The following is a 16,777-nucleotide window of genomic DNA, read 5'->3' as shown; positions in this document are numbered from 1 at the left end:
CAACTAACTACCAAAATAGCTGGAAGTAGAACTGTGGCTCAAGTGAAAGAGCACCAGCCTTGAGCAAAAAAGCTCAGGGACAGCACCCAGGACCTGAGTTTAATTCCCAGAACAGGCACCAAAAACACACAAACAAAAAAACATGCCAGGTGCTGGGAATGTGGCTTAGTGGTAGATTGCCTGGGTTTGATTCCTCAGTAGCTTGAGCAAAAGAAGCTCAGGGACAGTGCCCCGCCCCTGAGTTCAAGCTTCAAGACTGGCCAAAAAAAAACCCTAAAAAAAAACAAAACATGCTACAGGATTCCACTTGATAGAAGGTACAAGCAGGCTAACCTAAAGCATGCTGTTAGATATCAGGTTGGCGGGTGACTTTGGAGAAAGCAGAGGAGGAATTGTGGGTGCTGATCATTCTTTTTTTTTTTTTTGTCGGTTGTGGGGTTTGAACTCTGGGCTTGGGTACCATCCCTGCGCTCTTCAGCTCAAGGCAAGTGCTCTACCACTAGTTGTTTATTGGAGATAAGAGTCTCATGGACTTTCCTGCCTGGGCTGGCTTTGAATCGTGATCCTTAGATCTTAGCCTCCTGAGTAAGTAGGATTACATGTGTACTGGCACACCCGGCTACATTGCTGATCATTCTGTTCCTCAGTGGTAGTCGCAAGCTTTGTTCAGTTGGTGACAAGCCACTGAGGTGTATATATATTACACGCATGCTTTCTATGGAAACCATATGTTGATGAAAATAGGAAACAGATGACTTGGTTGTATGCGGACATTACAAATAGTCAAGTCACATATGCTGGTATTTTCTGCCACACAGTCCTAACCATCAGTTCCAAGGTCTGAATTCTAACACTTTATTAACACAGGTGTTTGAGGCAGTCAATCAATAGACAAGAGCATTTTCCGCAAGGAAAGCGTACCTGGGGAGAGCTTGCCTTGGCCACTGGAGGGGTTATCCTGGGAGATTTCTGAACCATTGAGGGTACTGGACTTGGGCTGCTTTGAGCTGATCGCCCTGCTGGTAGAAGTCAGTTACACCAAACAGGATTTATTCCCATCATTTCATCACAAACTCCCTTCCCAAACCTAAGAACGTAGGTGATATACACTTCCCATTTTCCATGACAGCCTTTATTGAAGAGTGACAATTAGGTGTAGTGCTGCATGCCTTTAATCAGACAGAGCACTGAAGAAGAAAAAGAAGAACTGAGAATTTTAGGCCAGTCAGGCTACACAGTTTGAGTTCTAGGCCAAACTGGGATATATAGCAAGACTTTCCCTCAAAATCCACAACACATCTATAATCTTAGCTACTCAGGAGGCTGAGATCTGAGGACTGTGGTTTGAAGTCAGCCTAGGCAGGAAAGTCCATGAGACTCTCATCTCCCAATAAACTACTCAGAAAAGTCCTGAAGTGGTGCTGTGGCTCAAGTGGTAGAACATTAACCTTGAGCAGGAGAAGCTGAGGGACAATGCCTAGGCCCTGAGTTCAAGCTCCAGGACTGAGAACTAAAGCCTATGGCTTCAAGTCATACCTGATGGTGAGGGAGAGACTGAGGACTTCAAAGGCAAGGAGCTGGATGATGCTGGGAGAGGCGTAGGGTGGCTGAGCAGACCGGAAGCGGCTGGCTTGGCGGCAGAAGAGAATGGCAGCACGGAGGGTGCACTAGAGGAGCTATGAACAGGAGCATTGGAGGCCACAGCGGTGAACCTGAAAACCAGTGCCAACTGTGTCACAATAGCCTATTAGAAAATTCTTCCACACTGGTCACGAACACAAACGTTTCAGTTGCTATTAACATATAGAAGGTTAGAGTTGCAAGGAAACATTTGTCATCTGCTCGCTTAGCAATGACCTTTCAACTAAAGCTCCAAGGAAGTACTTGATGTGCGAGCAAAACTAAGTTTACCATGCTATGAAGCAAGGACTTCCTAGCCCATCAAGCTAAGGGAGAAAGGGCGTGAGGGGATCATCAGAACTAGTTTTGGGGTGATCACTTCCTCTAGGGGGTGAAAATGAAAGAGATCATCATGTTTAGGATGCTTCCAGTCTAAGGAGAATACAAAGTCAATTCTACCTCCTGAGAACAAGCCTGAGTATGAGCCAGGAGCTAGGTTCACCCTTGTACTCCTGGCTCCTCAGGAACCTAAGACTTGGAGGATCATGGTTTAAGGCAACCCCAGGCAGAATAAGTTTGCTAGACTCCGCCTCCAAAAAAAAAAAAAAAAGGTAGCAGCATGACTCAAATGGTACAGTGCCAGCCTAGCAAGTGTGGGGACCCAAGTTCAAACCTCAGTGTTGCAAAAACAAAGCAAGGCAACTCTCCAGCATTCACTGATTGGCTAAAGAAATTACAATGTAGCCCACAGAATGGAACGCTAGGTAGTGGCTGTATACCACTCAATATTAACAAGAAAGGCAAGGCCACACCCTGTAACAAGAGTGTAGTGCTGGGAGTGTGACTCCAGCACCAGAGCACCTGTCTAGCAAGTGTGAGGTCGAAATTCAAGCCACAGTGATGTCAAAAACAAACAAAGCATACAAAGACAGCACAAAAGGCTGGTGGTATTGGGAAGGTCTGTAAGACATAAAGGACTTTCTCCCCCAAGAAGTTCAGGTAGTGAGAAGACTGGAGCAAACAGATAAAAAGGTAGCTAAATAAGATATGAGTGAGCTGTTCAGAACTAGATCCTGAGGAAATGAGACACCATGCTCAGAGTTTGCTTGAAAAGCAATGAGAAGCCACTGGGGACACATCACGAAAGCTGAGAGTGAAGGTAACCAGGAGGGGACAATGAGACCTACTTCCTTTCCAGGATGCACACAGCAGGCTGCTTACCACCTTAATAGTAACAATAAAATTATATTTAAGTTTAAAAAGGACCAGCTCCTACCTCTATACTTGAAAGGGCAAAACAAGTATTTAAATGTAAATCTCTAGTGGTCAAAAATACAAAATGCTGAGCCAGGCGCCCCGTGGTTCACGCCTATCATCCTAGCTACTCAGAAGGCTGAGATCTGAGGATCATGGTTCAATGCCAACCTGGACAGGAATGCCTGTGAGACTCTTATCTCCAATAAACCACTCAGAAAACCAGAAGTGGTGCTAAGGCTCAAGTGGTAGAGAGCTCCACTTGAGCTGAAGAGCTGAGGGACAGCGCCCAGGCCCAGAGTTCAAGCCTCACAATCACAAAAAAACAAAACAAAAACTATCTAAGAGACCTTTCAGGACTCTATGTAGACAATACAAATCTTTACACTAGTCAAGTGTTAACCACTTCTTCAGGGGGAAAAAAAATCTATTCAGTCACCCCACTCATAGTGGGTGATATTTGCAGCAAGTACTCATACTACAGAAAAATCAAAGCTTCGACATGACTTACTTTTCGCTCAAGTTGACCTTGACAGCAGAGGCTGAGGGTGAGAAGGAGGGCTTCATTCCAGAGTTGGGAGCAGGCGCATTTGACACTGGTGTGCTTTCCGAAGTGGGCTTAAAACCCGATGACCCGAAGGAGAAGGAGGCAGCCGATGGGGCCAGGGGTGAGGCTGCAGGGGCTGGGGCGAGGGGGGCCTTAGAAGGAGGAGCAAAGGAGAAGGTGGGGGCACCAGGCCCTGGGGCCGCTTTGGAATTGTCAGAGCCGCTGAGATGTGGAGGGGGCTCCCCTGGGACAGAAGCAGATGACTTCAAGGATGAAGAGCCAAAGGAGAAGATGGCTGGGGGTCCCCCAACAGAGGACAAAGGGAAAGTGGCAATGGGAGCAGCAGGGGTCACAGGTGCAAGGGAGGAGGGGGCCGCCGCTGCGGAGGCATCCAGTTTCTGTGGGGCCTGGCAGGAGGTTGGGGTGGTGGGAGTACTTCCTGCAACAAGAACCAAGGAGAAGAGGAAGGAAAAGGTTAACACTGAGCCCGGCAGTCCATGTGGCAGGCAGCACTCAAGAAGGGGTTTGTGATAGAAGAAATGGTCCAAAAAAGAAGGAACAGAGTTGATGCTGGATTTCCCACAGGGTAAGAGGTGGGAAACTCTGCAGGGTAAGGAAGTAGAGAACGACATCTGACTAGTAGGACTCATGAACGCCCAACCGAGTAATGCAGAAACACACTGCAGTTAGTGTGGCATTGCAAACTGGTGGAAAGGCAACACACACACTGCTGTGCTGGCAGTTAGGGTCCACCCCCCCCCCCCCCCCCCCCCCGCTCACTCAGATCCCCACCTCCACACATTAGTTACAAGCAATGCCACCTGGGGGCCAATGGTTCAAGCCTATAATCCTAGCTACTCAGGAGGTTGAAATCAGAGGACTGCAGTTCAAAGCTAATTTGGGCAGACAAATCTACCTCCAGCTCATCAGCAAAAAGCCAGAAGTGGAGGTGTGGCTCAAGTGGTAGAGTATCAGCTGTGGGTTTTCTCTAAAAGTAACAGTTGGAGAATGGCCCTGGAAGTGAAAGACAGCCAGGCTGTATATGCATGTGGGAGGTGTCCTGGCTGGTGAGGGTGGCTTCACGTGCCCCTGGCACCTTACATGGTCATCACTGGAGACACACCTGGGCCACCTAGGGTGCCAGCCTGGGCAGGCAAAGGCACGTACCTGAGGACTTGGGCTGTCGCTCCCCTTCTAATGAGAGCCGCTCCGGGGTCCTGATTAGGGACCTAACCCCAGGATTTTGATTAATCATATAGAATGGACAGAGTACACCATCTGTTGAAAGTAACAGGAGAACTGGGGCAGGAGGAAGAGTCTTTTCATCATCTGTCAAAAAGGAAAACGAGGATGATTAGGGCAGCAAGTCGATTCAAGGGCTTGGAGTAACCACCTTCTCAATCTTGCTGTAACCAAGTACTGATGTACAGTAGCAGCTTAGAGTAACACTCCCCGGGCAGCCACTGGGGAACTTGGGCAGAGAGACCAAGCTACAGTATCGAATGTATAGAATATGGCTCTTCGGCCATCTTCTAAAGTACACAGACATGTGCGTGTGTACGTAAACAGCACAGTGTCTGGCCTTGGTTTCATCACAAGTGTCTGCTCAAAGCAGCTTACAGTGCACACCGGACCTCGCTGCAGGTGAGAGGAGCTGCACACACACCAGGCTTTCATGGGCACTGACTGCTACCATGGGAAAGCCTTGCTGCCCAGGCGCCACGCCACTTACTGATGGCGATTTCCACCTGGTTGGTATAATCTATGGCAACCCCCATAGGCAAGGAGTCATCACTCTTGTCTGTCACAGGCAGTTCGGCTCGACTAGAATCCTCCAGTAGCCAAGATTCCCAATTAATCTGGAAAATAAACATACATGTTTGATTAAGAGCCTTGCACCGAAGCCTCCCCGGACCATTTAGATAGGAGAGAAGGAAAAGAACATCTCTCTTGGTTTTTACCATTACCATGGTGAGAAAGTGATAAACAGTCAGTAAAAACCGGGCTCCGAATTACTTGGAGTGCATTAAGTGCATTTTCAATACCGAAGTTTATTGGGTAACAAATCATAAGCTAAAAAGCATCTAATTTCTGACCAATTAAGATCTGACAGGATCTTCACAGGTTTCTCTTCCATAAGTGAGGACCGTTTATTGTACACAGATGGTAAAACAGAACAAAGCAAAGCCTGAGCATCCAAGTGCACCAGGTTAGAGGTCGTAGATGGATCTGAAGAGAACCAAGGGCATTTGTTTTTGTGCAGGTCTTAGCCCTTAAACTCAGGGCCTGGATGCTCCCTATCGCTGATTTTTTTCCCCGCAAGGCTGGTTCTCTACCACTTGAGCAACAGTTCCACTTCCAGCTTTTTTGGTGGCTAATAGGAGACGACTTTCCTGCTGGGTGGCTTCAAACCCTAATCCTCAGATCTCAGCCTCCTGAGTAGCTAGGATTATAGGTGTGAGCTACTACTGGTACCTGGCCAGAGGACTTTTTTTTTGTCAGTCATGGGGCTTGAACTCTGGGCCTGAGCGCTGTCCCTCAGCTTTTCAGCTCAAGGCTAGTGCTCTAACACTTGAGCTACAGCGCCACTTCCGGTTTTCTGGTGGTTTATTGGAGATAAGAGTTTCACAGACTTTCCTGCCCGGGCTGGCTTTGAACTTCGATCCACAGATCTCAGCCTCCTGAGTAGCTAGGATTACAGGCGTGAGCCACCGGCGCCAGAGGGCTTTCTTAAAGACACAGAAGGACTCCACTGACACCCACGTCTCTCCATTGCAACAGCTGCACCGTCTGGTCTAAGGCATTGTGTTGTGGGGCTCTGTGCTCACCCAGAAGCCCATGAATAAGGATGAGGCCTTGTCTCAGACTCGGCCACACAGTCAAACCCTGCAAATCATGGTCAGAAAAGTGACAAAGGGGGGACTTACCTGATCGCTCTGGCGAGCGAGGATACTAACTTCTGTGGAAGCCGCAGACGCTGCCAGCACTAAGTCCCTTAGGAATACAATGAGAAGACAATTACAGTCAAGCCCATGTACAGCGCTGAGGCTCCAGGGTCCACAGTAATCCCCGAGAGGGCCAGGCTTCCTATCCCACTGAAGAAAGGAGAAGGTTCTACATGTACACCTGAGCTTTCTATTTCCTGAGGTAAAAGCCTGAGGAATCCACCCACTGCCCACCTGGGAGACACATGACAGAATCAAGTCAGGTCCACAACAAGCAGAATACCCAAAGCAGGGTAGCCTAGCTAGGGGAGGAAACTTAACCTGTCGTAGAGAGAAACCTCTAGAAGGTCCTTTAAATGTAAGTACTTTTCAGAGTCATCACTGGAGATACTGATGAAAGTGGATTTTTTGTGTGTCAGTACTGGAACTTGAAATCAGGGCCTAGGCACCGTCCCTTAGCTTTTTCGCTCAAGGCTATCATTCTCTTCCATTTGAGCCACAGCTCCACTTCCAGCTTTTTGGTAGTTAAATGAAGATCAGAATCTCAGGCTTTCCTACCTGAGCTGGCTTTGAATCAAGATCCTCAGATCTTAGCCTCCTGAGTAGTTAGGACTATAGGCATGAGCCAGAAGGGCCTGGCAAAACACTTAAATTTTTCTTTTTTCTTTTTTTTAGGAAAGTACATATTCTACATAAGTCAAGATTGAGGAAACAGAAGCAGTCATCAGAAGATATGAGAAAGTGTCTGTTGAAAACACCAGGGCATCTCAGCCGTGCTCTCCTGGCGAGACCCAGCACGCAGGCGCAGGCCAAGGCCTCCAGCGAGCCTGCGCTCACCATTCTTCGATGTAGTGGAGGTAGTAATGGTGTTGTCGTTCCGTGCAGCTGCCGTAGCAGGGCTCCATGAAGTTGACAAATATCTCTGGGTGCTTCTCTTCCTTTTTCTATAAATAACAGTGAGAAAAATAGCTCATGTGCAATTTTTCTTGAATCACAGATAGTTCACCTCAAAAGGTAAAATGGAGTTTTATGAGAAAATCTAATTAAGAATTGAGAAAACCTGTTTACGTTGTATGGAAATCTATGTGCAAATAACAGACCAGGTTTAATGGCAGCTTTGAGTAGCACAGGGCGAAGAGGCGTTAGCCACTGAGCACACCACATTCACACTCTGTTCTGTCATTTTCTGGCTACAGGACCAGCAGGGCAGATCCTCTCTGCTACCAAGCCTACAGAGTAGGTGCTCAATGCAAATTGAGGGAAGTCTCATAGAAGGCTTATAGCACCATATATGAACATCAGTATTCAATAAAGACCCCTAAGATTACAGGAACTTATCAGGAACTCAACAGTTATTACAAGACATCCTACCTGACTGATCAAGACCAAAGAAGACACTGCTATATGTACTAACATCATGTTGGTAGTCCCACAGGTGGCATAAACAGGTACAACTTGCCTAAAAGAGACCACTGCAATGTCGACAAAAGCTTACTAAAAATTCATAGCCAGGCACTGGTGGCTCACACATGTGATTCTAGCTACACAGAAGGCTGAAAGCAGAGGATCAGTATTCAAAGCTAGCAAACAAGTCCATGACACTTTGTTTCCAATTAACCACCAAAAAGCTAGAAGTGGAGCTATGGCTCAAGTAATACAGCAAAAAAGAAAAAAAGGTTCAGGAACAGTGCTCAAGCCTTGAGCTCAAACCCCAGAACTGGCATGCATACACACACGTGTGCTTACTCTTACACACACACACACATAGCCAGAAGTAGAGCTGTAGCTCAAATGGTAGAGTGTCAGCCTGGAGTGAAAAAGCTAAGGGGTCAGTGCCCAGACCTTGAGTTCAAGCCCTAGTACTGGCAAAATAAACAAGAGAAAGATTCCAATTCACTAAGTACTTAAAAGCATAGCAGCCAGTATATTTATTGACAAATTCTGTTCTAAAATATCAAGTAATTTCTAAATGGTAGGAGCCAAAGAATTTTTTTTTTTTTGGTCGGTCATGGGGCTTGAACTCTGGGCCTGGGCGCTATTCCTCAGCTCTTCAGCTCAAGGTGAACACTCTACCACTTGAGCCACAGCGCCACTTCTGGTTTACTAATTGGAGATGAGAGTCATGGACTTTCCTGCTCCAGCTGGCTTTGAACCGCAACCCTCAGATTTTAGCCTCCTGAGTAGCTAAAATAGAGGGCGTGAACCATTGGTGCCTAGCTGGGATTTTTTTTTTTAAGATGGCTTTAGAGTCTTTTCCCTGTGTTTTCAAATGTTTTACTGGACTTTGAAAGCTAATTGTGCATCAGTTGTTTTTCAGATGCCATTGTAATTTAGTAATGTTTTTTAGATCTTGTTGCTATATCCTCTATCTTCAAAATGACTCATTCCTTCACTCCATCTGGTTCTCTGCTCAAGTGACGCCTCGGGAGTGGCCGCAGTGACCACATCCACAAGTCTAGTCCCTCTTGTCCCACACTCTGCTCCTCGCGCCTCTGGACCAGCACCAAAGCCAACATTCATCAGCATGGGGCAGCCTCAAAAGCAAAGCCTCTGTCACCTCGGTCACCTCTGCGTGCTCAGTTTTAAAGCAATACCTAATATATTATATACATTGGTTAGACATTTGGCAAATAAATGAAGTAAGTCTGTGGTGCTAGGGATTGGACACAGGGCATTACACAAGACAAGCTCCCTACCACTTGAGAGCTATGCTTCCAGCCCAAATAAGTGTAAGAATTAAAAAATAAATAAATAAATCAAGATACTCTCTTGCTTTTCTAAAATATTTTCATCATTTTAACTAATCCTCACAATTTAGGGACTAGGTATGTAGCTCAGAGTAGAGCACCTGCTGAGCATGCACAAGGCCCTGGACAAATAAACAAAAGAGAGGCTGAGAAGGTGGCTCAGTGGTAGAACGCTTGCCTTGCATGCATGAGGCCCTGGGTTCGATTCCTCAACACCACATAAGCAAAAAGAAAAAAGCCGGAAGTGGCGCTGTGGCTCAAGTGGTAGAGCGCTAGCCTTGAGCTAAAGAGCTGAGGGACAGTGCCCAGGCCCAGAGTTCAGGCCCCATGACCAGACCCCCCCAAAAAAACCCAAGAAAACAAACAAAAGAAATCTGTTTTACATATTGTTACATCTGAACTAGCTCTAAGAAGACACCATGATTTGGGTCCCCTGGCCCATGTGCAGCTCTGAGACCTTACATCAGAAGCTGCACCGTCACAGACATGAGAAAGGGCTCTGAAACTGAGGTCTAACTTTGTGAAGAGGTGATCCTGTCATCTGCTTACCGGAAGTAGAGCCATCACTACATCTGGACACGTTTCCAAGGTGCCATCTGCAGCAGCATATACAATTGTGAAGACATAGGTACCGATCCAGAGCACATCTAAAACTGAAAAGACCCCATCCCGTCTAATCAGTAATCAAATCACAGTCACACACCTGACATCGGAATAGCTGCACTTTGCTCTGAAAGTTAACATACAATGGGTAAACACTGTAAGGGTCCAGATTTTATCAACCAAATATTAATGCAGATACAAACAATAAAGAGGCCCAGATTCATTCAAAGCTGCAGCTCGTTTCTGCTGGATTATAATCAGGGCAAGGAATAAAAGTCTCATAAAGTCAGGATCCAGGGCTGGGAAGGTGGCTCAGTGGTAGAGCACTTGTCTTGCAGGCATGAGGCCCTGGGTTCGATTCCTCAGCACCACATAAGCAAAAAGAAAAAAGCCGGAAGTGGCGCTAAGGCTCAAGTGGTAGAGCGCTAGCCTTGAGCTCAAGAGCTGAGGGACAGTGCCCAGGCCCAGAGCTCAGGCCCCACGACCGGACCAAAAAAAAATAAAAAAAGTCAGGATCCATTTCAAGTCACTTACAGGGGACACTGACTTAACCAGCTGATGCGTAGTAGAATCATGCAACAGCATCATGAGGTAGGTGGGCACCAGTACTCTCCGCACATACGGGGTATATCTCATGATCTGACTGGTTTTACTAGACACAGCATCACATGATAGGTCAGCCAATAAGGAAAACAGTGTACATACCTCTGACAGGATGATCTGACTCATAAAATGGAGGACAAGGAATGACTTTTTTTTCTTGTAAAGTCTGAAAGAAATTAAAAAAAAAATAAATGTAACAATCCCTAAACCAATGAAACTGTCAAATCTTAAACAGAGTATCCTAGGTGTAGTGGCACAGGCTTGTAATCCCTTCACTGAAGCTAGGGAAGGAGGATCACAAATTTGAGGGCAGCCTGGACTACATAGTAAGTTCAAGGCCAAACAGACCCTGTCTCAACAAAACCAAACAGGAATATTGTCTACTCCTAGGGTCCTATCCTGGAGAACACTTGTAGAAAGATCTTCAGATGCAGATAATGGAGGTGTTGAATGCAGCCAAGTTAATGGTGCTGCAGAAGACCATCAATAATGAGATGGATTGTGGAGCCATCTATGCTATGAACTACTGCATAGCCAGCAAAGAGAATAAAGTGGCTCTAGATACAGTAAACTGAAAAAAGCCCTCAATAGAAAAAAGTAAAAAGGGAACTAGCAAAACTAGAATGAAAACCAAAGCACTGTGTCTTTGTACTTGTATTCCATTACTCCAGAAGAGCTAAGTTTGAGGCCAGCCTAGGTAAAAAGTTAGCTAGACTCCCTCTCATCCCAATCAATAAACTGGTATGGTGGTACTACATGCCTGATCCCAGCTACATGAGAAGCATATATAGGAGGGTAAAGTCCAGGATTGTTCAGACGAAAAAATAGAAGACTCTCTTGGGAAGTTAACTCCGCCAAAAGGGCTGGAGGTATGCTCAAATGGCAGACACTCCCCCTAACAAGGACAAGGCCTTGAGTTCAAAACGTAGTACTGCCAAAAAACAAAGGAAAACCTTTTTAGATGCTAATGTCTCCTTTTTTTTTTTTTTGCTGATCTTAGGGCTTGAACTCTGGGCCTGGGTACTGTCACTCAAGTGGTAAAGAGTATGTATAGTTCTGAGTTCAAACCACAGTACTGGCGGAGGGGAGAGGAAAATAACAGCAAAGACGCTCTGAAACCAGAAGAGAAGTTCTGAAGTCTCAGGAGCAGACTTACAGGAAGGTACTGCACCACAGTTCCGTTCTGCTTTCCCACTGCCAGCTGCTTTCCCTTGGGGCTCCAGCACACTGGAGAAGAGGAGAAGGCCGTTGTTGAGACAGAAGAAAATAAAACGGAGCAAGGCAGTGAACCCAAGTGCTTTACAGCCTCCCAGTCATCATTTCCCATTCCTCTGTCCGGACACAGGACTGACGATCAGCTCATCAGCAAAGGGAGCAGAGAAAAAACATTTTAATGACCAATTTACTGGGCCTTGTCACTGGGTCACTGAACGGAAGCTACAAAGGCTTTTTCAGCAGAGTGCGGAGCATAAACCCGTCATCTTTAGATGACATGAGGAGAATGGAGAAGGGCTGGAAATGTCTAGAAATAACTGTTGCTGGTTCTATTTCTTTCTAATGCTTTTCCCATGAAGTTAAAAATATGACTTTCACCTCAGATTCAGAAACAATTACTCTCAGAAACACAACTCTTAATGAGGGTGTGGTAACAGCTTTTTCACCCTAAAGTATCTCCTTCTCTAGATAACTCGAGCACATTCAAATTAATTCACGTGTGGTATATGGCTTCAAGAACATTAACTATGGAAATAAAGAATCCTCCCCCTTCTATGCCAAAAACTCCCCACCAAAACCATTCCCTTTACTGCCAGAAGTTAATTTTCAGATAGATCACATAACCGCATGTTATGGAGTGGATGTGGTTATTACCTACCCGACGTAACTGCCACTGAGGGAGGGAGCGTGGCGCACACTTTCACCGCATCTGTGACTTGCAGGACAGCAATGCTGCCATCAGCCACACAAACGGCCACCATGGAGGGGACCGTAGGGTTCCATTTCATATCAATCACCATGCCGCCAGCATCCTTCTGGAGCTTGTGGTAGGCAAATGGGCGTTTTTGCTGTTTTGCCTTTTAAAACAAATGCACAAAAGCAAAATGCATTGACAAATTACTAGGCATACAGAGGCACTTAATATTCAAAGTGAACTAGTGAATCTACAAGTTTTCTTAAATCACAGCAATCTATTATAGATAATTTCAACAAAACTGGAAAATGGCAATCCATTGCTCAGAGGAACTTCTGGCTGCCAAATGCACCTAGGAGGACACTCGGCAACTAGTAGGTACAACACTAAAATCGTGGCTCTGCTTCTTGAACAGTAGCTTGCAAGGGAAAATAACTGTACCTACGAAGTGAGGCTACGGTAGGCATGGGAAAGGATAAGGCACACGAACACTTAGTCCAGAGCACAGTTGGCACCATTGGCACCATTCTTAAACTCCATAAAATGGAAGCACAGCAGCAGCAAGCCAAAGACCAAAACATAGGGCCTCTCACCTTGTCCATTAACTCTAGGGCCTTTGGCAGGTCACCTAAGCCTGTCTGCGTGGTTGTCGTCCATGTAAATGACTAATGATGCCACTTCAGGGAAGGCAGTAAATCACAGAGTTTACTGAAGTCCCTTCAATCTCAAAGGCCTATGATTCTACAGGAATCCTTGTGGTGGTGGTGATTATAGGCTTGAACTCAGGGCCTGGGCGTTGCCCCTGAGCCTCTTTGTACTCAAGGCTAGCATTCTACCACTTGACCCCAGCACCACTTCCAGGAAACCATTTTTCCACCCTTAGTTTTCAAGTCTACAGAATGACTCCGAGGGCCAACTTGAGAAATTTGCAAATTTAACTCACAGGAAGAAATCTCAGGCTCTCATGCTGGTAATTCAGGCTGCCAGTTCTTACCTCATTTGAGAATGTGCGAACATCAAAAAAGGCGATAATGGAGCCATATTCACTGGACATCATGCACACAGACAGCGTAAGGTTATCACAGCTCAGGGCCAGGTGATGGATTGGGAATTTCATAGGAACCAGCAAGCTTTGGACTTTATCAACTTTTATGAAAGAATTAAAAAAAAAAAAGACAAAGTGTAGAGTCACAAGCCTTTTATTTAGTTAAATGAGAAATAACTTTTGCTTCTTGTAAACAGATACCCGTAGATGCCCAGGCATCCAGATAAATCACATTTTTTCCCCCTTTTTTTTTTGCTGGTCCTGCAGCTTGAACTCTTGACCTAGGTGCTGTCCCTGAGCTGCTGTCTGAGGATAGTGCTCTACCACTTGAGCCATAGCTCCCTTTTTTTTCTGGTAGTTTACTGGAGATAATCTCACTGACTTTCCTGCCTGGGCTGGTTTCAAACTGCAATCCTCAGATCTCAGTCTCCTGAGTAGCTAGGATTAAAGGTATGAGCCACTGGCACCTGGTAAATATTATATATATTTGTCAGTCGTGGGGCTTGAACTCTGGGTCTGGTCGCTGTCCCTGCACTCTTCAGCTCAAGGCAAGTGCTCTACCACTTGAGCCACATGCCACTTCCAGTTTCATGGTGGTTAATTAGAGGTATGAGTCTCACAGTCTGTCCTTGCCTGAATGGCTTTGAACCATGATACTCAGATCTCAGCCTCTTGAGTAGCTAGGATTACAGGTGTGAGCCACCGATGCCTAGCTAAATCTTATTCTGACACTGAGTGTCTCAGGCACTCTTCCTCATACAAAAGGGGGGCAACTGTGACTGTTGACTTTGTTGAAAATGTTTTTGCAACAATGCTATGAATAGTACACATTCCCATTTGCTTGGAAGATTTTGCTATGCCAACTAAAAACATTAACAAAAGGTTTTTCCTACAGAGCCAGAGCTCAAGCTCCAAAGAGCAAAATGGAAGTACCACATTGTGGTTAATTTTTTTCCTCTGAGCTCAGAAGAGCAAAGAGAAAACTAGGAAAGCTTCTGGAATCCCACCAGGCCCTTAGTCACCTTGGAGCTCAGCAGGCCTCAGGAAGAGCCATTTGATGCCACATGTCCCTATTTCAGATATGTGACATAAATCGAGGAACTTACCTATTTTATTGGGATCATCTCCAGGTTTGTTTTGAATAAGAAGGTTTCTAGTAGGAAAAACTTGCAACCCTCGGGCTCCTCCAGCAAAGAGCAGACCATACTTGTTAGACATGGCAAGCAGGTTCGAGCGCTCCTTGGGTAACTCTTCTGGGGTGTCGAAGATTCTCACCTTCCTCAATGCTCTAAACTGAAAATCCTGTTTTGGAGATCAAAACAAAATCAATTTGGGGACAGAGGAAACTAACGCCTGTCTAATGTTGTATTCCATGGACTCAATTCAGTGTAATGAAAATAAGCTTATTATCCCAGGCAACTAAGTATCTCCACTCTTTAGACTTCCTGTGCTCTGACAACACCTGGCATAATGTTTATTAGTACCTATTAAATGAAATAATGATGAAAAAAACTCCAGGAAGCCTTCCTGGACTAATCCCACCTCTTTTCCTTTCCGGAATTCCCAGTTGTATTTCTTTCTTTCTTTTTTTTTTTGTCGGTCATGGGTCTTGGGGTTGGGCACTATCCCTCAGCTCTTCAGCTCAAGGCAAGTGCTCTACTGCTTGAGCTAGAGCACCACTTCCAGTCTTCTAGTGGTTTACTGGAGATAAGAGTCTCACGGACTTTCCTGCTCGGGCTGGCGTTGAACTGTGATCCTCAGATCTCAGCCTCCTGAGTAGCTAGGATTACAGGCGTGACCCACCGGTGCCCGGCCCCAGTTGTATTTCTTATCTGAATCACCAAACTTACAATCATGTCCTTGTCCATGGTATTACATTGCCTCATGACCTGGTGTAGGTCTACACGAATTATTGTTATATTCTGAAATCATCACTGGAATTTCCAGTGCAGTCCTTAGCAAACACAGAAATCCCAAGATCTGGCTTCCTTGTATCAAACGTAACAAAATCATATCTTAGAAGAGGACGTGGCCAATCTCTCAGTGTTGAAAACTCAAGTATAAAATCCTTACCATAGGCTACAAGGCCAGGTGCGGTTTGCCCCATGAATCTCGGTGCTCACAATGCTCCAGTTCGCACAAGCTGGCCACTGCCTCTGCCACCTTACATTACTGACTTTCAGTTTCCATTTCCTACATTTTCAAGTTCCTTAGCACCTTGGAGCTTTCAAATCTAACTGAACTGAATATTCAATCTTCCTTGGCCTCCTACCAATGCCTACTCACACTGGCTTCTACAAATTTATCTACACGCTTTCAAGAACAATTCTGAGTGTGTACTGACCCTTCATTAAAAAAAAAAATCTTGGGCTGGGAAGGTGGCTCAGTGGTAGAGCGCTTGCCTTGCATGCTCAAGGCCCTGGGTTCGATTCCTCAGCACCACATAAGCAAAAAGAAAAAAAGCCGGAAGTGGCGCTGTGGCTCAAGTGGTAGAGCACTAGCCTTGAGCTGAAGAGCTGAGGGACAGTGCCCAGGCCCAGAGTTCAGGCCCCACGACCGGACCCAAAAAAAAAAAAAAAAAAAAAAAATCTTAAGTTTACCCATCACTTGACTGAGCCATACTATATAGCATTATTTTTCTTCAACTTTTTTTTTTTTTTTGGGGGGGGGGTTGGTCATGGGGCCTGAACTCTGGGCCTGGACGCTGTCCCTCAGCTCTTCTGCTCAAGGCTCTCTCTCTACCACTTGAGCCACAGCGCCACTTCCGGTTTTTTTCTGATTACATGGTGCTGAGGAATTGAACCCAGGGCCTTGTGCATGCAAGGCAAGCACTCTACCACTGAGCCACCTTCCCAGCCCCTTCTTCAAATCTTTTTTTCTGGTTGTTGTTGCTGGTCATGGGGCTTGAACTCTGGGCCTGGGTGCTGTCCGTCAGTTCTTCAGCTCAAGGCTAGTGTCCTACTGCTTGAGCCACAGTGCCACTTCTGGCTTTTTTTTTTTGCTTATGTGGTGCTGAGGAATCGAACACAGGGCCTCATGCATACGAGGCAAACACTCTACCACTGAGTCAACTTCCAAGCCCAACTCTGTATTTGTTTTGTTTGGGTTTTTAGCAGTACCTGAATTTGAAGGGCCTTTACTTACCTGGCAGGTGCTCTATCACTTGAGCCATGCCAGCCCTTTGTGCTTTCCTCACTTTTCAAGTAGGGTCTTACCTTCCATGCCCAGACCTCCTATGTGTGATCCTCCTATTCACACACACATCCCAAGAAGCTGGGATGACAGGTGCATGCCACCACTCCTAGCTTTTTCATTGGGGGTGAAGGGGATCAAGTCTTACTTTTTGCTCAGGCTGGCCACAAACCATAATCTTCTCAATCTCTGTCTCCCAAGTAGCTAGGATTACAAGCTTGAGCCACCTCTCCTAACGACCTATGTTTACTCTACATCTGTTAAAGATCAAGTGAAATATTCTTAATCCCAGCTGATTATGATGAGAACAAC

The 16,777-nt window shown here is 45.9% G+C and overlaps 1 protein-coding gene across 6 annotated transcripts in view; it reads right to left on the bottom strand.

The window, feature by feature from the left end:
- Nup214 (nucleoporin 214) overlaps positions 1 to 16,777 on the bottom strand; it is a 70,712-nt gene that overhangs the window by 52,144 nt on the left and 1,791 nt on the right. For 4 of the 6 annotated variants that reach the window (XM_070014858.1, XM_070014862.1, XM_070014864.1 and 1 more), the window contains exons 2-14: positions 14,380 to 14,575; positions 13,223 to 13,374; positions 12,193 to 12,391; positions 11,476 to 11,546; positions 10,422 to 10,485; positions 9,663 to 9,766; positions 7,204 to 7,310; positions 6,349 to 6,415; positions 5,154 to 5,280; positions 4,589 to 4,750; positions 3,386 to 3,860; positions 1,537 to 1,712; positions 922 to 1,019 (exon numbers count right to left, since the gene is read on the bottom strand). In XM_070014858.1, the coding sequence (XP_069870959.1) occupies positions 922 to 1,019; positions 1,537 to 1,712; positions 3,386 to 3,860; positions 4,589 to 4,750; positions 5,154 to 5,280; positions 6,349 to 6,415; positions 7,204 to 7,310; positions 9,663 to 9,766; positions 10,422 to 10,485; positions 11,476 to 11,546; positions 12,193 to 12,391; positions 13,223 to 13,374; positions 14,380 to 14,575 (1,998 nt within the window). The remainder of the gene's footprint in view (positions 1 to 921; positions 1,020 to 1,536; positions 1,713 to 3,385; positions 3,861 to 4,588; positions 4,751 to 5,153; positions 5,281 to 6,348; positions 6,416 to 7,203; positions 7,311 to 9,662; positions 9,767 to 10,421; positions 10,486 to 11,475; positions 11,547 to 12,192; positions 12,392 to 13,222; positions 13,375 to 14,379; positions 14,576 to 16,777) is intronic. The other 2 variants (XM_070014861.1, XM_070014863.1) reach the window with 1 other exon arrangement.

The sequence above is a fragment of the Dipodomys merriami genome, unplaced genomic scaffold (assembly GCF_024711535.1).
Source record: "Dipodomys merriami isolate MVZ:Mamm:240054 unplaced genomic scaffold, mDipMer1.0.p SCAF_11, whole genome shotgun sequence".
NCBI classification, from domain to species: domain Eukaryota; kingdom Metazoa; phylum Chordata; class Mammalia; order Rodentia; family Heteromyidae; genus Dipodomys; species Dipodomys merriami.
Note: the sequence above shows the minus strand (reverse complement) of the source record. Positions and strands in the feature narration are given on the sequence as shown.